Source organism: Hyaena hyaena, unplaced genomic scaffold (assembly GCF_003009895.1).
Source record: "Hyaena hyaena isolate Hyena2069 unplaced genomic scaffold, ASM300989v1 scaffold_3, whole genome shotgun sequence".
In the NCBI taxonomy this organism is placed as follows: domain Eukaryota; kingdom Metazoa; phylum Chordata; class Mammalia; order Carnivora; family Hyaenidae; genus Hyaena; species Hyaena hyaena.
The window spans coordinates 8,908,433-8,932,148 of record NW_024080635.1 but is presented as its reverse complement, the minus strand read 5'-3'; the positions used below and the strand labels follow the sequence as shown (position 1 = coordinate 8,932,148).

The 23,716-nt window shown below is 54.2% G+C and overlaps 1 protein-coding gene and 1 pseudogene across 1 annotated transcript; both read right to left on the bottom strand.

Moving 5' to 3' along the window:
- Positions 1 to 532: 532 nt before the first annotated feature.
- On the bottom strand, positions 533 to 23,360 carry E2F2 (E2F transcription factor 2). The gene is made up of 7 exons (XM_039233906.1): positions 22,694 to 23,360; positions 17,112 to 17,217; positions 14,579 to 14,798; positions 13,711 to 13,869; positions 12,167 to 12,281; positions 10,130 to 10,322; positions 533 to 4,040 (listed from the first exon to the last, which is right to left on the bottom strand). The coding sequence occupies exons 1-7, from the start codon at positions 22,943 to 22,945 to the stop codon at positions 3,766 to 3,768; spliced, it is 1,320 nt and encodes a 439-aa protein (XP_039089837.1). The 5' UTR covers positions 22,946 to 23,360; the 3' UTR covers positions 533 to 3,765.
- Positions 4,480 to 4,584, bottom strand: LOC120233277 (annotated as a pseudogene).
- Positions 23,361 to 23,716: the final 356 nt, after the last annotated feature.

Genomic DNA, 23,716 nt, shown 5'->3' with positions numbered 1-23,716 from the left:
CCCTAGTCTCTTCTCTCTTTCTCAAAAAAAAAAAATAAACATTAAAAAAAAACCCTGCATTTTAGAAGGAACTCTCTGGGGTGCTGGAGGGCATGAGTACTCAAATTTCAGCTGCATTCGAATCACCTGAAGGGCTCCCTCTGTTACAGATTCTGGGTTCCGCCCTGAGTTTCAGAAGGTCTGCAGCAGAGCCTGAGAATGTGCATTTCTCCTAAGTTCTCCGGTACTGCCGGCCAGAGGACCACATTTTGAGAACCGCTGACACAGAAGATGGGATGGAGAAGAATGGGTAGCAATGAGGAGGTTAAGGAAGCGTGCAATCAATCCCACGAGAGGTGAAGGAAGCAGAGCAGGGGAGATGCTCACACTTTAGATCTGGGCGCTGCTCACTTTTCAGTGTCTCAGTGGTGACATTTCAGGCATGGTAGTAAGCCAATGTGGGAAAGGGAGGCTGCTTCTGGGGAGAAGGCAGCAGGTGGTCAGGATAGTCCCCACACCCACACTTGGCAATGACCTTCAGAAAACACAAGAATCAAGGTGTCCAGAGTTCCCATTTAATGCCCGATTATCACAACACAAGGAGGTTTACGTGGTGCTCATCAAGCCAGGACCCAGGGGAAAACCAGACCAGAGGGAAGTGACCCGTACAGAGTTCTAGCACGGGGCCAGGCTCTCCTGGGGCTGGTTACCCTAGAGACACACGTGCCGTATACAAGACTTCTTCACTCACCCAGGAGCCAGCGGGCTGCCTGGGCTTCTGGTCACCAAGGGTCCTCATGGGAGAACAGCATCCCGGGATGAGGTGGGGACCCTGGGACACAGCGATGAGAACCAGAAAGCCGCTCACAAACAACCCCAAAAGGCTTTCACTTCAAATGCACTGAAGCCACACGATGCTCGGATGTGCGAGCACCCAAACGCTTTTACTAAAAACTACACGCTGTGCAGAACTGAGGCTGAGAAAACTCGGGGAGGGAAAGGAAAGTCAAAACCCTCCCAGAAGCAGCTTTCTGAGCTTCACCACCCCCCATAGCTACACCAGCCCAACCAGAGCCCCGCTGTGGAGAAGGGACACCACACTGACCTAACGAACACTTTCAAAGGGAAGGGACGTGGGAGCACGTCCCCGGTTTTAAGAAATCTCTTTGGGTCTCCAACTCTACTGCACAACTTAATGCTACCCAGGTCCCTGGAGCCCCCGAGCCTTTGGTGCCTCTGGGGACACAGGTGACTTGCAGGCTGCCAGGCAGAGCTGGGAAACATCCTGACAGAAATAACGTACCTCGGGAAGAAAGTGACTAGATTTAAAGTTTACATGGCCCTGAAAGGAAATACCAGCCAAAATTCATTCTTAAAGCACTTGAAGGAACTTGAGAAGTTTCAAGTGTCACTGGCAAGAATCAGGCATGAGCTTGTGTCCCTCCTAAGCCCCCTGCCCCCAGCCTGAGGCTTGGCCTCGGCGGTCCAGCCCCCGGGGGCCAGGCAGGGTGTGGAGGGGATAGCACAGGACAGGGCCAGCTGCTCAGGATACAAGCCATGGGCCCAAGGGGCAGCCCGTCCATCCAGTGCTATGGCTGGGCATTTGTGGAATGAGCTGGAATTCCAGCCAGACTTTGCCATTAAACTCATTCCTGGTGGTTCCTGAAGGCCTCTTCTCCCTTTTGTCTCTGCCTTAATTCTAGAACACTCTAGACAGAGCCAAAGGCCTATAAGTCAAACGTCTCTATCTTCAGAGACGGGACATGGCTAAATGGCAGCCCAGAGATCTCAGAACAGCAACACCACGGCTGGCACCACACGCCCCCAACTAGATTCCATGCAACGCTCCCTTCCCCTGCCCAAGGGCCGAGGTAGGCCCTTGACCCTGGACACACTGGGCTTCGAAACAGACTTCTGACGAGCCCGCTGGGAGCATCCGGGGAGGCGGGGGATCAAAAGAATTTCTGCAAAGCATACAAAATTAGCCCTGTTCACCGCACCAGGCATCTGTGACCTGTTGACCACTCCTGACTGAGAGGGCAGTTAGGGGCCCGGGAAGTGGAGAAAATGACAAGGCACGACTGTCCCCACGTGGGCAGTAGCTCACATCAGACCCCAAGTCCAAACAAGTCTACCTCCCAGACTTCCATCCAATGCCAGCTTCTGGTCAGCTCAAGAGAAATCCCATGAGGCCAACTTCATATTTAAAACCAACTTAATGCTACAAACTTAAAAAAAGAAAAAACAAAGTGCTGCCCAGCTGAGCCCCTGAGGAAACCTAGCTCCCTGAGGGTGGGTGGTCGGCCTCTTAGACCACCATCCCTGGCTGCCTCTCTCCAGAGGGCACAGCCTTGGTTCAGCCCAGAGCAGCCCCACCCCAGGCTGGGTGGGGAGGAGTGCTCATCACCCCCTGCACCCAACTGGGCTTCAGAGACACCTTGGGGTGGTGTCTCCAGACGCCTCTGGGAGGCGGGTGGGGAGGAGGGCAAGAGACCTTCTCAGGACCCTGAGCCTGAAGAGCTAACGTACGTCCATCGCCCCCTCAGCTGCCAAGGTCTGGTCTGCAGTGAAGAGTCCTTCTGTCAGCCCTTCAGCATTCCTATGACAAAAGGAGGCAAAACTCCACCAAGTCCCAGTCACCTCTGTCCTTGGCTGGGCAGGTGGGGGGTAAGGAGGGCAGGGTCTGTCTGTAGGAGAGCCCACGGGGAGAGGAGGTCCTTACACAATGACTCCCTTCAATAATCAAAAAAATCCTTCCACAGAAGGGGACGACTATACCAGCAGCCACCAGAGGGGGTGCTTTCTGGCATTTTCTTATTTTAATCCCCCCTGTCTCTATGGGGTGGGGGCTACCACTCCCTCCCAGGTCCTCCCTGTAAGAAAGCACCTGTCCCAAGCAAGAGGCAAAAACAGAGGAAAGGTGCCCCCCCCCAGTCGATAGCTGCTTCCACATTCCTGGGGAGGGGGGGCTCTTCCATGCGGACCCCCTGGAAGGCTGTTTGTCATGTTTAAGGGGAGGGAGAGGTAGGGGACTCCACAGGAAGTCGATGTCCATAACTGGAGCCTGGAGGCCACCTCCCCTGGGGTGACTCCCTGCCATCGCCTCAGAGACAGAGACCAGGAACCCGAGGCTAGTGCCTCGGGGATGCAGGCCACCACTGACTAGAATCACGAGGCCTAAGTGCAAGTAGCGTTCCAGCAGACCGGACGGCCCTCCAGAGACCCAGCCCGCCGCTGTGGGGAAGCTGGGGAGCTGGCTGGGGCCCCGGCCTGCCCTGGACTGTGGGCGGCGCCGGGCCTATCTTGAGAAGCCTCACTAGAAACGGGGTAAAATCTCCCTGCTAAACACCCAGGGAAGAAACACACAAAACTCAACCTGAAATAAATACGAAGGCATTAAGTGCTTCTCGATAAACTCAGGGTCCTAATTCCCCCTCAAAAGGTGGGGGGGGGGTGCAGGGCCCTTTCCCTGGACCTGGTCGCCTCACCTGTGGCTCTTCGCGTGAGAGGTCAGAGGTCAGAGGCCAGATGGACCTTCCAGGCTCTGCTTCCGTTAGGAAGGAGAGGACCCAATCTCTGAGACACTCCTCACCCAGATCCTCTACGCGGGCCACATCCTCCCCCCCCCAGACAGCTTCAGCCAGCTGGGGGGGTACGAAAGGAGGAAAGAAAGCCCCGTACCCTGAAGGCAGCACCTTGCATCCCACATCCCCGTGCGGGCGGAGGGCCTGCCAGTCTGTGAGGAGGTAGAGACGGGGGTGGGCTGCCGGGGGCAGGCAGGGCCACTCAGTTAATCAGCAGGTCCCCGAGGTCGTAGGAGTCAAAGAGGTCACTGATGCCTTCACCCCCATCCAGGCCCCACAGGTAGTCATCCTGGTCCAAGGGTGGGGAGAAGCTGATCAGGGGGGAGCTGCATGGCAGGGTGGGGGACAGGAACTGGTCCTCAGTCTGCTGCAGGAGGGGGTGTGGCAGCTCCAGCATGCTGTCGGTGGCCTCCAGGGGCACAAGTGGCGGTGGCAGTGGTGGCGGCTGCAGGGCCGGCTGGGGAGTCAGCGCTGGGCCTGGGGACAAGCAGACAAAGGTCATACGGGGACCTGGTGCCCGCAAGAGTCTGCTCAGACCTCGGAGCATAAGAACAGCCCTCCCATTCTCTGGATGGTCGGATGGTGGTGCGCCCTTCTGATGCCCTTTCCTGGTCAAGCTCTGGCCACGGCCCCCACTTTCCCGCCCTCTCCCCCTCCTCTCCAAGGAGATGGGAGCTCCTGCTCTCAAAACCCTATCCCCTCGGGGTGCTGGCTAGCTCACTCGGTAGAGCATGCGACACTTGACTCTTGATCTTGGGGTTCTAAGTTCGAGCCCCACGTTGGGTGTAGAGATTACTTAAAAATAAAAATCTTAAAAAAAAACAAAAAAAAAACCCTACCCCTCCCCCACCATCAAGTTCCTGGACCCTGAAACCACATTCTCTGTTTCCTGCATCACCAGTTTCTCTCTCTCCCAGATCATTCCCATCATCACACAGACACACTCTAATGACTCCTAGCTTTATTAAACTGCTAAGAACAGATACTGCGCTTGATCTTAGCCAAAAGGCCGAGAAGCGATGACGACTCCTATCTTTAAAAAGCATCCTTCCGACCTCATAACTCTCTCCAATTCCCAGCCCAGTGTATCGCTCCTTTTCACGGCAAATTTCTCAAGAATTTCCTGTGCCCATCCTCTACTTGCCCACCATTCTTCACTCTCCCACCCACTCCAACCTGAGCTCTGGCCCCACCACGCCACTGAACCAGTGACCTCATATTGCTAAACCAATGGTCGGTTCTTTTTTTTTAATGTTTTTTTTTTTAAATTTTATTTCTGAGAGAGAGACACACAGCGTGAGCAGGGGAGGGTCGGAGAGAGAGAGGGAGATACAGAATCTGAAGCAGGCTACAGATCTGAGCTAGCTGTCAGCACAGAGCCCGATGCGGGGCTTGAACCCACGAACCGTGAGATCATGACCTGAACTGAAGTTGGACACTTAACCGACTGAGCCACCCAGGCGCCCCTCAATGGTCGGTTCTTGGCCTCATCGTATTTGACCTTCGAGCAGAATCTGGTGCTGTTATCTACGTCCTTCTGGAAACACCTTCTTCACTTGGCTCCAGTCCACTAGACTATCCTGGTTTTCTTCTTACCTCCTTATCTACTTCTCCTGTCCCCTTTGCTCTGGATCCTCCTCCTCTTCCTAACTTCTAAGCCCTGAACGCCCCAGGGCTCCAGCCTCAGACTCCCCTGTCTGGCTGCACATCTCCTGCTACCCCAGAACTTAGCGTGTCAAAACCTAACTCCCGGTCTTTCCCCCTAAGTGAATGGACCACCACCCACTCAGCTGCCTGGGCCAAAAGGCCCGAGAATCACACGCAATCCCGCCATTTCCCCAGCGCCCAGCCCAGCAGTGAGACCAGTCATTTCCACAACCGAATGAATTCTGTCAGCTGCCCATTTCCCTTCAGTCCACGGCTGGGGCCTCCTTACCAGTCAGCTTGCCTTGACCCTTGAAGTCTGTGCTCTAGCTTAAAAGTGGCTGGGGGCAGGGGCACCTGGGGGGCTCTGTCGGTTAAACATCTGACTTCAGCTCAGGTCATGATCTCACAGTTCGTGAGTTCAAGCCCCACATCGGGCTCTGTACTGACAGCTCGGAGCCTGGAGCCTGCTTTCGATTCTGTGTCTATCTCTCTCTCTCTCTCTGCTCCTTCCTGGCTCTCATTGGCTCTCTCTCAAAAATAAATGAACATTAAAAAATTTTTTCTTAATGGCGGGGGTTGCCTGGGGGGCTCAGTTGGTCAAGTGTCCAACTTAAGCTCAGGTCACGATCTCACGGTTAGTGGGTTCAAGCCCCGCATCGGGCTCTGTGCTGACAGTCAGCTCAGAGCCTGGAGCCTGCTTCTGATTCTGTGTCTCCCTCTCTCTCTGTCCCTCCCCTGCTCACGCCGTCTCTCTCTCTCTCTCAAAAATGAATAAACTTTCAAAAAAATTTTTTTAAATGGCTGGGAACTGGCACACCTTGGTGGCTCAGTTGCTTAAGCATCCAACCCTTGATTTCAGCTCAGGTCATGATCTCCTGGTTTGTGAATTCAAGCCTCACGTCAAACTATGCACTGGTAGCCCAGAGCCTGCTTGGGATTCTTTCTTTCTCTCCCTCTCTGCCCCTCCCTCCTTCTCTGAAAACAAATAAATAAGCATTAAAAACAATTTTTTTTTAAATGGCTGGGAATAAAATCCAAGTTCAACCAGTGCCAAGAAGGCTCTGCGTGATCTGGCCCCTCCCCGCCTTTCTATTCCCTCTGTCCCAGCCTCGCTCCACTCACTCAGCCTCTCCAGCCACACTGGCCCCAGCTATTTTCCAGCACATCAAATGCATGTAAGAAGGTGACTTCCGACACAGGGATGAGGAAACCCCCTCAAATATATCCTGACGCCCAGAATCTCAGTTGGAGTCATGCCTTAAACCCCAACCAAGCATTCCTTGGAAAATACAGCTGCCTGACCAACCGCTTACTCTGTGTATCTATGGGTGGGTGACCTAATGTAGATGAGCCTCTGTTTCCTCACCTCTAAAATGGGGGTGATTATACCCACGTCACAGGGTCATTGAGAGGACTCACTGGTAAGTGCAAATATGGAAGAACTTGTCTGCGTGCTGCCCTCATTTACCAAGCGCTTATGGTGCCAAGCTCTGCTCTCAGGAGGAGGTGGGTTTCACCTCCTCGGACACTCACGTGGCCCCAAAGGAGGCAATATTGTGACCCCTATCTACAGATGAGGAAACTGAGGCTCAAAGAAGTCAATTAAACATGTCTGAATGAAAAAGCCATGATATATTTCTTTGCGTGCTGCAGAGGCCTGCAGGTGTTCTAGTAAAAGGCCTGGCTGGGGAGGAGGGGGCGGCGGGGGTGGGGAGCACCCCAGACCCGCCCACCTCACCAGCCGCGGCCCCGGTTTTCTCGAGAGGAAGAATAAGGCTCCAGCTCGCTGGCTGCGGAGCAGGACAGCGTGACAGCGGCCGCCCACGCCGGGCCTTGCTCTCCCACGGTTATCACCGCAGGAGGGGTTGGCCTTGATCACATCCGGGCCTCCGCCCACTCTGAGGGCTCGGCCTCGCTTCTGTATCTCCAACCCGCACACAGTGGGCGCCCGGGGCGCAGCAGCTCTTTCCAAAATCACATTCACACTGTGTCACTCTCTGTAAGCCACCCAGGAATCGTGAGGGAGTTTTAAGGGTCCCAGTTTTCGAGACGTGAGAACGGTGGCCGCGAGGGGCCAAAGTGACTCGCCTACAGCCACCAAGTCACAGCAGGTGAGGTGCAGACTCAAGTCCGCGTCCCTCGGTGCCAACCCCGCGCCGCAGCTCCATTTAGGTTTACCTCAGAACGTCAGAGGCGGGAGATGTTAGAGGCCACTCTCCTCCAAAGCCCTTCCGTTACAGACGAGGGAAACTGAGGCCCCAATGAGTCAGATTCCCCGTCATGATCCCAGAAGCTGGGTCCCAGGACCGTAGTAGCCTCCTCTTTGGATGTGGACCCTGCTGCTCAGACCTCAAAATGATTCTGCTTCAGGCCAGAACCTGGAGTGTGCGCGCATGCGTGCGTGTATACCTTCCAGAAAACGCCCTCCGTCTCCCTTCCGCAGAGGCTGTCGCTAAGAGACCGCATGGCATGGGTCGTTTCTGGGCTGGCCCTGCCACCAACTGCTCTGTCAGCTCCTACTCCTTCTGGGAGCGCAGCTGATCTGCAAAACTGAGGTAAAAACCTCGCCCTTGCTTATGCTGGAGGGTCCCCCACCTCTGACCCGAGTCTCAGGGGACATCTGAAGTGAAAGTGGTTCTAACTCAGGAGAGCTGGGCACATGTTGACAGTGGAGTGAGAAAGCAGAGCGGAGGAGGAGGGAAAACAGGGTGGGGCATGGGTCTGGAGTGGGAGATAGGCACTGGGAGGTGCCCAGAGGGACAGATGGCTGGTGCCGGGAGAAGCCCGGATCCCCAGACTAGACCAGGACACAGGAGAGATCACCGGAGAAGAGCTGGGGGTCTGGGCTCTTGTCCAAGCTCCGCTGCCAACTTGCTGTGTAACCTTAGGGAAGTCACTTGCCCTCTCTGAGCTTCAGTTTATTCACATGTAAGATGAAGGGCTGAGTTAGATCAGGGCCCTGCAAACTTCTGTATTTTAGGTATTTTAAGATTTGCGGGACGCTTACAATCTCTGTCACAGTCACTTTCTTCCTCTCCCCCAACTCTTCAGAAATGTGAAAAACATTCTTAGTTCATGCTCTGCCTAAAAACAGGCCAGATTTGGCCTGCAGGCAACAGTCTGTGACCCTTTGAGCGAAAGAAATGGAATTCATTTCTGGTCTGTGGACACCCCACCAAGCCTCTTCCGTCAGACCAGTTTGAGCTCTGGTTTCTTTAAACACTTAAGGGAATTCTGCTGCTAAGAAAACAAAGTTGAACACTGGCCTCCATGACCTCAAAGGATCTGTCAGCCTGACCTGATGTGTGATCCCATTAAAGGGCATAAACCATCCTGGAGGAAGGACCTGCCCAGGCTCCGATTTCTCCTTCCGGACTCCTTCCCTGGGACTTCTCCTGCCTCTTTGCTCATGACTGAGCTCATGCTACTTCCGGCCAGGTATAGCCAGCTTTTATCAGCTATACACCAGGCGAGGGGTGAGCCTCTCCGGTCAGGAACCCCTTTCTAGATTTGTTCTGAGCCTCATGGGGAGAGGACATGGGGAGTCACATCATCTCTCTGCCTCGGTTTATTTATCTCTAAGCTGGGGACAAGAACACCTACCTCAAGAATGGCTGTGAAGAGTAACATGATAATAGATGTATCTGATACACAGCTGTGGTTTAAAAACTCTTAGTTATGGGCGCCTGGGTGGCTCAGTTGGTTAAGCCTCCGACTTGGGCTCAGGTCAGGATCTCGCAGTTTGTGGGTTCGAGCCCCGCATCAGGTTCTGTGCTGACCGCTCAGAGCCTGGAGCTGCTTCGCATTCTCTGTGTGTGTGTCTCTCTCTCACACTTTCTGTGTGTCTCTCTCAAAAATAAATAAACATTTAAAACCTTTTAATAAAAAATTAAAAACCTTAGTTATAAAGAAAAATTAATAAAATAAATACAAGATAAAATTAATTAACTGATTTCAAAAATCTTAGGGGCATCTGGGTGGCCCAGTTGGTTAAGCATCTAACTCCTGATTTTGGCTCAGGTCATGTTCTCACAGTTCATGAGATCAAGTGCCAAATCAGGCTCCTTGTTGACAGCACAGAGCCTGCTTGGGATTCTCTCTCACTCTCTCTCTGCCCCTTTCCCACTCATGCTCCTTCTCTCAAAATGAACAAAATAAACTTAAAAAAACTCTTAGGGGCGCCTGGGTGGCTGAGTCAGTTAAGCCTCCAACTCTTGATTTCGGCTCAGGTCACAACCTCCTGGTTGTAAGATTGGGCCCCATGTCAAGCTCTGTGCTGACAGCACGGAGCCTGCTTGGGATTCCCTCTCTCCCTCTGTCCCTCCCCTGCTCACACTGTCTCTCTCTCAAAATAAATAAATAGATAATTAATTAATTTTACAAAATCTTAGTTGAGCCATCCTTCAAAAATCTGTGGTTCCCATTTACTGTGGGCTTACTGAGTGCCAGGGGCTTTGCTGTTCGTGGTCATCACAGAAGTGTGGCGCACAGAAGAAGTGGCAGTGATAATGACAAGAACAGCTAGCCGTTACTGCCAGGCACCATTTAAGTGCTTTGCCTATATTCGTTCCTCCAGTTCTCACAACCTACTAAGTAGATACTGTTAGTTACTATGCCCAACTTACAGATGAGGAAATTGAGGCAAAGAGAGGTCAAGTGACTCATCCAAGGTCACACAGCTGGGAACTGGAAGCGCTGGTATTCAGACCCAGGACCCCTCCAGCGCAGAGCACCATCAGCCTCCCCACTGATACGAGAACACACACGGCACGTTCTCTATACACTGTGAAGTGCAAGCACACAAGTGGGGCAGAAGGACTGTGCCCCTCTTCGCTGCCCAACAAACGTTGACATGGAAGAGGAAATGCTAAGGCTGGTTGCTGGCCCCACCTCCCATCTGTCTGGACAAAGGGTCCTACCTGGGGATGCCATGGGTTGTGTCATCCCAGGGTCAGTGCTGCTGCTGGGATGGGTGGAGTCGGGGGCGGGGCTGAGGGCGGAGGTGGAGGGGAGGGGCTCCTTGGTTGGACTCTCTGGCTCCTGCATCTCCTCTGGGCACAGGTAGACTTCGATGGGCCCCTGCGTGCTCTTCAGGTATATCTGCAAGTTCTCCTGGAGGAAGAGAAGCCAGGTCATGGCTCTGGACTCTGGGCAGCTGGGCACAGACTCAAAGGTCGGGGTGGGGTGTATGAATGGACACCTATGGCTCCCACCATCCATGCAACAAGCCCGACCCCTGAGCATGGCGCTGACACCCACCCTTCTGACCTATGGTGGGCATCTATCTGCTCTTTCTGCCTGTCTGGCCCCCAGGTTCCCTTCTTTTAGGGAGAATATCTTGATTTTCCTTTGGGAAACTACTCCTCTCCTCTCCCACTCTCGAGTTATGTACTCTGGGGCGTTGGCACTCTTCTCAACTCCAGTGGGTGAGCTGGGGGGGCAGGCTGGGAAAGCCACCGTGATGGTGACTGGCTCAGGGTAGCGCATGACTCAAGTTAGTCCAGTAGTATCGGGCCCTGGACTCGAGCCGGACTTGTGGGAAACAGAAGCTCCCTTCCCATGGGGGTCACCAAGCTGGTTATCATGAAAATAGCTTCGCCACTGGAAGAGGGGAGCCCGCCTGGGAATGGAAGCGCAAAGAATGGCAGAGAAAGACAGAGAGCATGGGGTGAAATGAAAGTCATAGTTTGAGCTCCTGCATCTGGCCTTGCCTGCAATCCCCAAGTCTTCCTCTGGACCTTCTTCCTCTGGGCCTGTCACTTGCTTCCCCTCAGTCCCCTCCACCCTTTACCCCCGCCCCTGACTTAAGCCATTTGGATGTGGTTACTTGTAACTAATCAAGAGTCCTGATACTTGGCCTCCCCCCGCCCCCAGCTTCTTCCCTCCCACGATTGACTGCACACGCGCTATTCCAACAGGCATTGAGATCTCCACCTGGTGCACCTGCAGTGCCCTCTGTCTACCCATTTCTCAGGACAAGTCCTGTTCATTCTTTAGGACCCAATAAACCTGTGACCATCTATGGGCTCTTCCTCCAACTGCCCTTTCTCTGGACACCTTAAGTCAATACATGGCAGCATGACTGCTTGCTTGGGTCTTTTTCCCACTAGGTCCTGAGCTCCTCCAAGGCAGGGGTGGAGCCCCCTTTACCTTATGTCCTTCCATTAAACAAATTATTTCTTGAGCGTTTATTATGTGTCCAGCTCTGGGCTGTGGGGTGGGGGTTAACCACATGCTTTCATGGAGCTCACACTTCAATAGGTGAAGCAGAATCACAGAATCATCAATATATCCCAGCAAACGGAGGTCAAGTATGGTAGAAAAGCACGGGTAGTTATGAAACCTGGGGGGGGGGGGTGATCAGGGAAGGCTTCCTTGAGGAAGTGATGGTTTGAGTTGAGACCAGTAGGATGAACAGCAGCAAACCAGGCAGAGGAAGAGAAGAGCATTTCAGCTGCAGGGAACAGCATGTGTGAAGGTCTCATACCAGGGATGAGCTTAGCGTGGTGGGGAAACTGCAGGTAAGTCAGTGTAGCTGAGGCAGAGACACAGCAGGGAAGCACAGGAGAGGTCAGTGAGGGCAGAGCACAGAGGACCTTGTAAGCAAGTATTAAGAATTTCTGGTCTTTAACCTCGGCAAGCACGGTTAGCAGGAAAGGATTACTGTGAGCGCTAACGCGGTGTGTGGGCACATGTGTGCATGTGCCCAGAAATGCCGGGGGCCATGGGACGCAGAAAGATACCAGGAACGGAGATTTTCTTGGGCCAGTATCTGATGCCTGTTGCCCTTCCCAGCTTCTGCCATTTCTGCTCGAGCTCGGATACCACGGATCTTGCAGTGGGCGCCAGAGCGGACCTGGGAGGCTTGAGGCCGGGCAGCACCAGGGACAGAGCCTACACAGCAGCCCAGGACCCTCCTAACGCTGCCTTCCACCAAAGGCTTCTTCCCCTCTGACCTCGCTCCTGTCAGGCACTTCCAGTCTTGTCTGCGGAGGGGCCTTGACAGCAATCACTGTCTGCTCCTTGAAGCTGCCAACAGCACGGATGTCCTGGTAAGTCACATAGGCCAGTGTAGGGGCAGGAGAGTCAAGAGAAGTAGCTGGTCACAATTCAAACCTCCCAGCCTGAACCTTTGAACATCTCCTTCTCAGTCCTTCTACAGCTTAGAAATAACCCAAAACCGTAACCTGTTAATATCATAAGCTACCTTGTATCCCTTTGGAAAACAAACAGGAGTATAAATCATTTTTTAAATGTTGCCTCATATCAGTTTTTTATGTAAGGACTTCATCTCAGACTAAATCATTAACTCTCAGACAGGAGGAAGACTTGTCTTATGTCTTTATATTTTTCACAATGCCTTCCAAAAATACAAGGTCAGTTCCAAAAATCAATTAGATGATGGAGCCACCTAACTGGGAAAAGTGTATGAAAAACCTTAGCAAAGCCCATGTTTGTCATTTCAGTCCTAGGAACCCAACCTAGGGAACTAAGTAAAAAAATATAGCAAAATGTTCTCTATACAAAGATATTCATCATGATGCTGCTTGATAAAAGTAGAAATCTCAGGGCGCCTGGGTGGCTCAGTCAGTTGAGCGTCCGACTTCGGCTCAGGTCATGATCTCACAGTTCGTGGGTTCGAGCCCCGCTTCAGGCTCTGTGCTGACAGCTCAGAGCCTGGAGCCTGTTTCAGATTCTGTGTCTCCCTCTCTCTCTGACCCTCCCCTGCTCACGCTGTCTATCTTTCTCTCAAAAATAAGTAAAACATTAAAAAAAATTTTTTTTAAAAAGCAGAAACCTCAAATCGATCTAAATGTTGATTCTAGGCCTTCTCAACAAACCAGAATGTGGTCTGAGTAGGGCATTCTCAAATCAGTCTGAATATGAGGTTAAGTCACATGAGATTGCTGCTTTGCAAAAAATGGTCCAATAGCAACAATTTCATGGATCAAGCAAATAGTTAGGAAGGATTTGTAACAGCATAAAAACGGTCTGTGGTGATAGAAAGCAGGATATAAAATGTGATGTATGCACACCTGGGTGGTTCAGTCAGTCAAATGTCAGACCTCAGCTCAGGTCATGATCTGGCGATTCATGAGTTTGAGCCCCACATTGGGCTCCTCGCTGGCTGTATGGAGCCTGCTTAGGATTCTCTCTCTTTCCCCCTCTCAAAAATAAACACTTAAAAAAAGTTACGTATAGCAGGCACATGCGATATTTAACAACATATGCCCTGTGTATACTGAGACACAATGACTACATTAAGGTGGCACCTAGTTCTTTTCTCCATTTTCCAGATTTACAGAACTGGACTTACTTTTATAACGAGACTAACTTCGATAGGCTTGTGAGGAAAAGCCACCAAGGAAGGAGGAAACAGACAGGCCAGCCCCTGAGGCTGAGTTCGCCCTTGCAGGGAGGTACTGCCTTATCCCCGGACACACATGGGCATGCGACTGGGCCCTGCTCCCTGACCTCTTCCCCCCACCAAACAGGATATCTCTTGTTGGCCTTGTCCTCGGTCAGGTGCTTGAAGTTCAGAGAGCAGGTCTGGATGAGCTGGTCCAAGGCCTGCTCGGTGCTGGTCAGCTCCTTCAGCTCTTGCCCCAGCTGCTGCTGCTTCCCAGGCCGGCTCGGGTCTTCAAACATTCCCCTGCCTCTGGGAACAGAGCCGCCCCCCGGTGTCAGTGTCAGTGCACATCCAGGAGCCCCAACCCCGGGGCTGTGGGGCAAAACCCCGGGATGAGGCCACTCACACGTCTACAATGGTACCCCCTGGGCTGTGCAAATCAGGGGCCCTGCCTCGCTGCCACTGCCGGAGGGCTGCTAGGACTGGAACTTGTGGTTCGAGGGTTGGGCTAGGGAAAAGAAACCAAGCCTGGCCCACTTTGGGGGGCTCTCAACGCCTATGCCCCCGCCTCGCCCACATGCCTCGCCTGGGTTCTCTTAGGGTCATGCCAGGGCCTGCAGGTCTGCTCTGCAATTTGTAGGAGGAAAGGAGCCTGGAGCAGCCCTATTTCAGGGCTGCAAGGACTGTGGGGTGCTACGGCCCAGCCCCCAGGGGACTTTCCGAAGCTGGAAGAGGGGAATCTTTGGGATCCCAATGCAAGAGGATCTGGGTCCTCTCAGGCCTTTAGGCGTCCTAGAAGTCGTTCCCACCCTGCCCCTAACATGCTTTCCCAATATATTTCCGGCATATATATCCGCCCTCCCGCCTCCCCCTTAAATACATTGGCTCTGCTCCCAGCAGCTAAGCAAGCCTATCAGACGCTGTCCCGAGCTCCGGCCCCGACACATCCACTGGATGCTGGGCACCCCGCACCTTCACCCGCACACGTGCACCCACCGGCCCCAGCCCAGGCACTCACACCCACTGGATGTTGTTCTTGGCCTTCTTCCGGATGAGCTGAATGCCCTCCAGCACGTTGGTGATGTCATAGATGCGCCGCTTCTGCACGGCCAGCACCTCCGCAGCCCAGTTCAGGTCCAGCACGCCGTCCTTGGATTCGCTCAAGAGGTAAATGAACTTCTTGGTGAGGAGCCCCAGCGATGTGTCGTACCGAGTCTTCTCCCCGGGGGACTTGGGGGCTAAGAGGAAAGGGGCCCAGTCACTGCTCAGAGGAACTTCATCCATTGATCTGGACCCCATAAGTACCACCCTTCACATGGACGCAGGAGCATCCACTTTCCAGTTTACAAAGCACTGTGATGCAGGGCATCATTGGCGCCACTGTCTGGGCAGGGAACCTGGTGCCTAGAGAGGGCACGTGACTTGTTTAAGGTCTCACAGTCAGGGGCAGGGGCACGGCTGGAAACCAGGCATCCTAATTCCTAGTCCAGAGCACCTATCCATGCCAGCTGGGGACAGCCATACTACCACCACCACCACCACCACCACCAAATAGTTACCGCGTGTTGCTCACTGTTCTAAACAACTTTCCATGTGAACAAATCCAATCCTTACAACACCGTCTAAGAGTGGTGTACAACCATCCCATTTTATGGATGAGAATACTTAAGAACAGACAGGTGAAGAGGCTTGCTCAGCTCAGTCAGCTAAAAATTCACAAAGCATGGGGCGCCTGGGTGGCTTAGTCGGTTAAGCGTCCGACTTTCGCTTAGGTCATGATCTCGCGGTTCGCGGGTTCGAGCCCTGCGTCGGGCTCTGTGCTGACTGCCAGCTCAGAGTCTGGAGCCTGTTTCAGAGTCTGTGACTCCTTCTCTCTCTGACCCTCCCCTGCTCACCCTGTCTCTCTCTCTCTCTCCTAGAAATAAATAAAACATTAAAAAAATAAAAATTCACAAAGCTGATTTAAATCCGGGCGGTCCGGCTCCGTAGTCTTCCCTCTTAACCATTCCCCTGTCCTGACAGCTACGTCAGGAATTCAGAATCATGGTAGGGAGAGAATAATGGGCTGGGATTCGAGAACATTTTTAAGGATTTGCTTTTTTTCTTTTCCCCATGTGCAGCCCAATGATTATCTGAAAGGAACCAGCCCTATAATATCGAATGGGGCAGGTTTGTGAGCAAAGATTCTTTCTTCATGGGGCTGGTGTCCCAAGGCCACATCTCAGTGGCAGCGTCTGAAACCACAAGAAGACTTCTGCAATCAAGTGACTTGCAAGTCATATAGCAAGCTAGTGGCCAAACTAGTTCTGGAAACTGAGTTTTGGAGAATCTCAGATTCCTCCAGAAGGGGACTGTAAAATCCCCTAACATACGGAGGGCCAGCATTTGACACACGGGCTGGTTTTGTCAGGTTTTGCACCCGACAGACATCACTAATTGACCAGTGCACTTAGTACGTTTCAATAAAATGACCCCAGCAGCCTCTACCAATCAAAGGAGGACAGACTGTCTTGCGATTCCCGATCTGTATTTCATTTTACAGAATAGGCAACTGAAGCTTATAAGAGGAGTGACTAGTCAGGTCAGGGCAGAGCCCTGTCCAGACCACCAGATCCTTTTTTTTATTAAAAAATTTTTTTAATGTTTATTAATTTTTTTGAGAGACAGAGAGTGCGAGCGGGAGAGGGGCAGAGAGAGAGAGGGAAACACAGACTCTGAAGCAGCTCCAGGCTCTGAGCTGTCAGCACAGAGGCCAAGAGGGGGCTCGAACCCATGAACCATGAGATCATGACCTGAGCTGAAGTTGGACACTTGACACTTAACAGATTGAGCCACCCAGGCGCCCCCAGACCCCCAAATTCCTGACTCTGTTTCCCACCCAGTCACCTACCTTCTTCATTAGGTCTCTGACCTCCCCCCCGCCCCCATCACTGTTCCTCACTGACATAGCTTCTAAATCTCCGGCTGGAACCAGGATATTGACTGAAAATACCAGCAGGCAGAGGCAGAGATTCCCTGTAGCTTCACTTTAGGAAGGTACCACCTGGGCAGCCCCTGGACCTGAAAAACCTGAGGCCACACGGGTTAGACTAACCTAAGTGTCACTTCCCTTTGAGTCACTCATTAGCCCTCTGCATGTGGGAGAAAGACCCTGGATTCTCTCTTTTAGAAAAGGTCTGACTAAACAAAATGTAATTTTTTTTTAAAAATAGTAAGCTCCCAAGTAAAACACTCGTCGCGTTCAGGTCACGAGAGTGGGCGTATGGTGTGGGAGAAGCCGTGCTGGCTTGGGTGTGAGTCCTGACCCCCCTTACCAGCAATGGGACCTTGGGCAAGTCACTCAAGCTCTGAGTCTCAAGTCACCTCATTGTTGAAAGGGGGACAGAGCTACCTCCTCGCAGGGTCCCGTGACAGAACAGAGAGGAAACTACTTTGTAAACTGGGAAGTGTGCTACCAATATCACTCACGGTTTGGGCAGGGCTGCTGCCCTCTGCCCTTACCCATCCCCCATCCTGGGCCCACCCTCAGATGCCCCATCGGCAAGGCTTACTTCTGGGGCTGGGGAGGCCGTCCAGTCTAATGCACTTCCCCTTGGGGGTCCGGAATTCAGGGGCTGCTGGCCTCCCGATCCCCTCCAGGTCCAGCTTCCTTTTGGCCTTGGAGAAAGGAGAGAGAGAGAGACAGAGTTTGAGAATCATTCTTCCTTCAGCCTTTCCCCTAGTTGGGGCCAAAGCATGGGGGTCACCAGCAGCTACTTTCTGTGCCTCAGTTTACCACCAGTCCTGGTGAAACATCATTGCACTTGGTAAGGAAACAGCAGTGACTCGAAAAGCAAGCTTTTACAGGACAGAAATCCCATTTTTTTCTTTACTTTGTTTTTTCTTAAAATTTTATTTTTTAAGTAATCTCTATATCCAGCATGGGGCTCGAACCCAAACTCTGAGATCAATAGTCACACCACATGCTCCACAGCCCAAGGCAGCCAAGTGCCGCAGGGAATCCTGTTTTCTGAAGAGCACACGACACTCCTGTCCTGAGGTCTGTGCTCCTGACTACCGAAGCCAGTCTAGCTGAGAGCTCGGGGTTCCCAAGGTCACTTCTGTGGGCACCATCCTCCAGCCCCCATGCCCAGAGGATGATGCAGGGAGGAAGGAGTGGGTAGGAGCTAAACCACACCAGGCTGGGGAGAGCCTCCCGCCTCACCAAGTGCAAATGCAGCTGACCCAGCCTGCCCTGGTGCCCATCACAGCCCCACAGCTGGCCCTTATCAGGGTGGGGCTGGGCATCCGCCCAGGCCCAGGGGACTTCCTGGCTCAGTGCCACACCCCAGGGAGGTGCCCACTTCGGGAAGCAGAGCAAACACTCCCCACCCCCATGTTTGGGCTCCAGCTCAAGGGCCCCAGGGCCTCCTGAATAGACTCCATTTGCCATTCTTTCTTTGCTGAGAGGGGCAGACAATGAATCCTTCCCCTGCTTCTCAAGGACAAACAGCTGAGGTCCGCCTGCTCCCCCTGCCTGTTCCCGCCAAGCTTGGGAAACACCTGCTGGGGAAATCAAACCACAGACCCATCTGCTCTTCTCCACCCCACTGCCACCAGGCCCCAATTAGGCCCCGAAGCGGCACTGGCCCGGAAGGGGCCTCTCTCCTGGTTAGGGCTGGGGAGGGGCAGGGCTAGGGCACTGGGGCACTGGGGCATAAGCCAGCCTGGACTTGAACCTCCCAGCTCCTTCACGGACTCCCCATGTATGCGTGTGACTTGGGGAAGTACTCTGCATCTAGGAGCCTCAGTTTCCTCCTCTGTAAAATGAGGCAGAAATCACCTACCTTCAGGGATCATTGTAAGGAATCAGGGAGCCACCCTGTGGCTCAGGCCCAGGAGGTGTTCAGAAAATGCAGAGTCCCCTCTCTGAAATCCAGGTTTGGCCGCTTCCTTGACACACCCTTCTGGGGGCCGCTGAGCCCATTTCCTTCCTCTCCCTCTTCCCCAACCACCCAGACACCCCTAAGCTGGTTGGGACAGAGAAGTCTATTTTAACCTTCGACAGTGAGGTCATGCTTAGCAGGGCTGAGACTAACTGCTGCTGAGCACAGCTGGGCTGACAGGTGTGGGTGGTGGTGACAGCTCTTCCTGCTATCAGTTTCCCTCCCCACTCCAGCCTCCTCCAGGAAGTCTTCCTGGAGTGATTTTAGGAGACCTGCTCCTGGGTTTGAGGAGCCTGGATATGATGCCACTCTCTTCCACCCCTACCCAGACCCGGACACGATCCAAACACTTCCCTGCTCATTCCTCCTGAAGTCTCACTGGAATATTCTTTTTTCTAATCTCTCAGCTGGTGAGATCCTAGATTCTAGGGTAACCCATCTGGTCTCTAGAAAAAGGCCTGGTCATTCACTGAGACCTCCCACATGCCCTGGGCTGAACCCCAACATTCATCACCTCACTGAGTCTTCCAGCACCTCCAACCCCCATTATAACAGCTAAAGCAGGTGGGACCTGGTGAGCTCCAAGGTCATTGTCGATCCTGATTGAGGTTGTCCATCTCAGGACCCTCAAGAAGAAATACCAGGAGCAGGGAGAGGAAGGGAAGCCAAGCTGAGCTCTACCTAAGGCAGAGGTGGGGCAGCCCAGAGTCTCCTGAACCCTATCCACCTCCCCCAGCAACAGGAGCCAGGCCCTGCTGAGTTCACAGAACACACGAGGAAGAATCTCACTACCTACAAGGCAGAGAAAAGCAAGGAAGGACCTTGAACAGAATGCCTGCACTGGGCCTATCACGTGCTCATCAGTTCTGCAGCATCAGTATTGGCAATCTCTCTTGGCAGATGAGAAATGGAGGCTCAGAGAGGGTAAGACACATTCCCAAGGTCACACAGACATAGGCACAGCCAGAGTCTGAACCCGGCATTGTCTGACTCCAAAGCCATGTACCAGGCTGCCTCTGCTCTGTCCCATGCACATCCCCCCAGAATTTGCTGGAACTTGAGCCAAGGCCCTGGCTGTGCCCACCTGCCCCATTATTTTATATACCCACACCAGTTTCCTCTTTTCTCTTACTCTCCCTCACCCTTCTCCTATACTCCAAGTGTTCCTAAGCAGCAAAAGGTCCCTCATTCAAGGACATCTCCCTGACACCTTGGGGCACTGCCCAGAGAAAGTCCGCATGTAGATGGGCCTGAGCCTGCAGAACACAGGTGGCAGAGGACAAGCCCAGGAAAACGAGGGCCAAGAGGGGCCTGAGCACAGCCCTTGGAGTCAGGCCTATCTGGGTTCCCATCGAGGCCTCCACCCTTCTCAGCTGGGTTTGCTCAGCAAGTCAGTTGACCTCTTGAGCCCCACCTGTAAAATGGGGGTAATCTGCTTCCCCTCGGCTGGGGACCCAGCAGCCGTGCGGCTCTAGCCCAAGGAAGCTGCTATCACTAAAGCACGAGGGGTGCCAGTAAGGGGAAGGTCAGAGGTAAGCTGACAAGAGACGGAGATGTGCCAAGAGCAAAGACCCGCCTGGTTCTAACCTGGACCCTCTTAGGCAGCCCCTTTGGTTGTTTCCTAAAGGCCTGATTCGGATCCGGGCTCCCCCTGCCAAGCCCAAAGGACAAAAGCGAAGCTCCTTTTCAGGCAGCCCCAGAAGTGAGAGGGTCAGGGACTGCCTGACGCAACCCCACCGTGGGCAGCAAGGTGAGGAAGCTGGGGCTCGAAGGAGGGGAGCCCACTTGCCCGAGGTCACACAGGGAACGGAACTGGGCTTCTTCCAAGCCCCAAGTTCTAATATAGATGGGGTGGGGGTGGGGGGCAGGAACAAGCATCCCAGATCCCAGCCTGCCACTCAGTATTTCCTCATCTGACCTGCCTTGTATGGTTGTTCCTTAAAACGTCTGTTGGCTTTCATGGCTCTGAGGGAATTTGGGAAACACAGATTAAAAGGAAGAACTGTGCGCAGAATCCCACCTTCTTCCCCGATGCCTGTGGGAAGGAGACACAACAACATGATGTGCCTGGAGGAGGGGTGCCAGAGGAGCATCTCGAGCCTTCCCCAGAGGGTGCTGGAAAGAGCCCTAAGCAGGGAGGGAGGAGACCAGGGCTCAGGCCTTCGTTCTGCCATTGAACTTGGTTGCCACCCCTGAGGTCCTTTTAAACAGAGCTCCTCAACAAATCTTGCTCACCCTGCACTTTGCAACCCGGCCACAAAACAGGCAGCCACACCCAGGGCTGGGTTTGGAGCGGCTCCAGGCCACACCCTGGTAAGATGAGTAAGCAGGGGGCCAGGCCTGCCCACAGGCTGGGGGCCACGGGCCATCTGACAGGAGAGGGGGCTCTGGGCCCGGCAGCCCTTTAGGGCAGTCTGATGCAAGGAGACTCTCCCACTTCTTGGCTTGTGACTTGGACAAGTGACTTCACGTCTCTGCTCAGTTTCCTCATCTGTGAGATGCCTCGTCCCGGGCATCTTGGCCAAGATAATGAACGTGGAGAGTGCCAAGCAGTGCCTGGCACACGAGAGGCGTCCAGTAACAGAAAGCCATTCTTGCTGTGATCACAGAGCCCCCCTGGGAGGGAGCTACAGACAGATGCAGGCAGGCTCCTCTGGGAGGGAAGCAGTTCAAAACCACAGCTGTTACTGAAACTCAGCCACTGAAACTCCGCCCGAGTGCCTGAAAGCAGCTGGCCAGAGGAGACGGCACCCGCCACAGAGCCCCTTCCCCAGGGGGCTCCCAGCTCCTAGGTCAGGCTGCACTGGGGAAAGCTACGGCTGCAGAGAAGAGGCCCAGTGATCGCCAGCCTTGGTCATACATCCCCCTGCATGACCTTGAGCAGATCACATCCCCACTCCGTGCCTCAGTTTCTCCCTGGAGCTACTAATGCCTTCTACTTCACAGGGTAACACTGAACGTAAGATAGATAGTCAGTCCCAGTTATCTCTGGCTGCTTGACGTACAAAATGGGAATAACGCCCCTGCCTCCTTCCTCCTAGTTAGGAATCATGCGCAGGAAGGGGCTCTGAAAAGTTCAAAGCCTTGAGGATGGGCCAAGCATGATTCCAGTAGCAGGGAGTAGTAGCTGCTGCCAGGGAGGGCTGGGGGTCTGTGCCTGGCACAGGTCTGACCAGATGCCTCTATGGCAGTGGCGGGGCAAGTTCAGCTCTGTACCTGAACTTATTCACCACTCACAGCTAAGTACGCCTACAGCACCCCATCTCCCCTCCCTGGAGCCTATGTCCAAAAGCCAGGACCTGGAGCTGGAAATGACCTGAGATAAGGTAGCCCAACTACCCCACATACACATGCATTTTCAAGCAAAGGAAACGTAAGCCCAAACTGGTGCCAAGACTGATTCAAGGCTACACTGAATTAGTGGCAGTCAGGCCAGAAGCCAGGCCCCCCACCCACCCCCCAGCCCCCAGGGCTTTTCCCACTCCACCCTGTGGTTGTTTCCATTCTCAAGGGCTCCAGGAATTCCACTCCCACAAAACACACCCTGTACTGGGTGCCACACTTTGGGCCCTCCCTGGCAGTGCCCTGGGGGCTTGAGAAAGGGACGATCTGAATAGGAAACCCAAGAGCTGCCCTCAATTTGCACCTGCTACTGGCTGGCTGGGAGGGAAGACGGGGACTAGGGGGAGACCCAGGGCAGATAACTGGGGAAGAGCTGGCTGTATGGGAAATCTGGAGTCTGTCCAAGCCAGACTGGACGCGAAACCCGCCCCCCTTGCCCTGATTTTTTTTTTTTTTAAGTCCACACTGTCTTTAGGCCAAGCCCTGTATCTGAACAATACCCGATGCCCAGTACCAGTTTCTGGATCCAACAATGAATGAATGGTGGCAGTGCTGCCTCCGTGGACTTTCCCAAGGTCACACAGTGCACTGGGGGTGGTGGGTTGGGTCTCCACAGTCCCAATCCAGTGCTCATTCCACTCCACTCCACTCGATGAGGTTATTTCATCCCAAGTCCGAAAATGAAGGGCTCTTCTACTCAGGTATGCAGGGCAATGGGTTGTTCTGGAAGCCGAAAGCTCTCATTTCCCTCCCCAACGCGACCTGCTTTGCTCAAACTGGGTCCCAGGCGCCCCTCCCTCCTTTCCCACACCCGCAAAAGCACAGGGAGAAGCGGTGGGTGGCGGTGGGGAGGTCCCCAGCATTACCGGCAGCCGGCCAGCCGGCACGCATCGCACAGCTTGGCCCTCCGGTCCGTGGGGGGTGGCGTCGAGGCAGGTGCCGGGCGCCGCAGTGGGAGGCACGGTCTGCGGGTACAGCGAGGTGTAGTAGGTGGTGGTGGCCGGGCAGAGCTGGGGGCTGCTGAGACCGGGCGGCCACAGCTCTGTAGGGCTCATCGCGGGCAGTCCCTTCGAGGGCGGCCCGGCGGCTGGAGCTAGGGCCCGGGACCCTCGCAGCATGGCGAGCGCAGCGCCCCCTCCCCAACCGGGCCTGGCGCGCCCGCGGGCACCTGCGGGCTCCGAAGCCCGGGGAGGCTCACTCGGCCAGAGGCATGGCGCGGAGGCCGGGGTAAGCCGCCAATGGACGCCTGTGGGGCAAGGCCGGACCCTCCCCTCCTGGCCCGCGGCCGAGCCGAGCAGCGCTTGGAGATCCTCGCTTGGAGATCGCCCCGCGGCGGCGGCGGCGACACGGCCGGGGGCTGTCCCGCCCCGAGAGCGGCGGCGACCCGGACGGCCCCGCGCCCCCGAAAGTCTTCGGCGCTGGGGGTCCGGCTGGCTCGCAGGAGGGATCTCTGGGGTCGCCGGGGGCTAGGCGGAGAGGAGATGCGATCGGACGAGAGAGGGGGGGGGGCGCGGTTGCACCGACTCCTTCGCGCCTGGCTCTCTAGTCCCCAGGCCTTTCTGTGCCTCTTTTTTTTTTTTTTCTTTTTTTTTTTTTTTTTTTTTAGCGCCAAACTGCGTGCCGCGAAATTCGGATCTCCCGCGGAAAATGCCGCGCTTTGGTTGGCCGCGGCATCATGCACAGGCTCCACCTCCCGGAAAGGACCGGTCCCCAAGACTGCAATTGCAACACGAGCTTTTCTGCTTAAAGGGACCGCCACACCTGCTGTCGCCTGGTGCCCGCTGGCCTTCGCAGCCCGCGAAACAGGTTGGGAGAGTGGGTCCCGTACAGTGCAGAGGCAGCCGGAGCAGCGCGGTGGCCCGCTGAGCAATGGGCCCGGAGAAGGGGGC

Bases quoted from the DNA above. Each gene is read 5' to 3' on its own strand.
- E2F2 (XM_039233906.1), bottom strand. From the start codon at position 22,945: ATGCTGCGAGGGTCCCGGGCCCTAGCTCCAGCCGCCGGGCCGCCCTCG. The intron at 13,870-14,578 runs GTGAGTGCCTGG...CTCTGTTCCCAG, and splicing joins AAGAACAACATCCAGTGGGT to AGGCAGGGGAATGTTTGAAG. The intron at 12,282-13,710 runs ATATCCTGTTTG...TCCTGCCCCTAC, and splicing joins GAGGACAAGGCCAACAAGAG to ACTGGCCTATGTGACTTACC.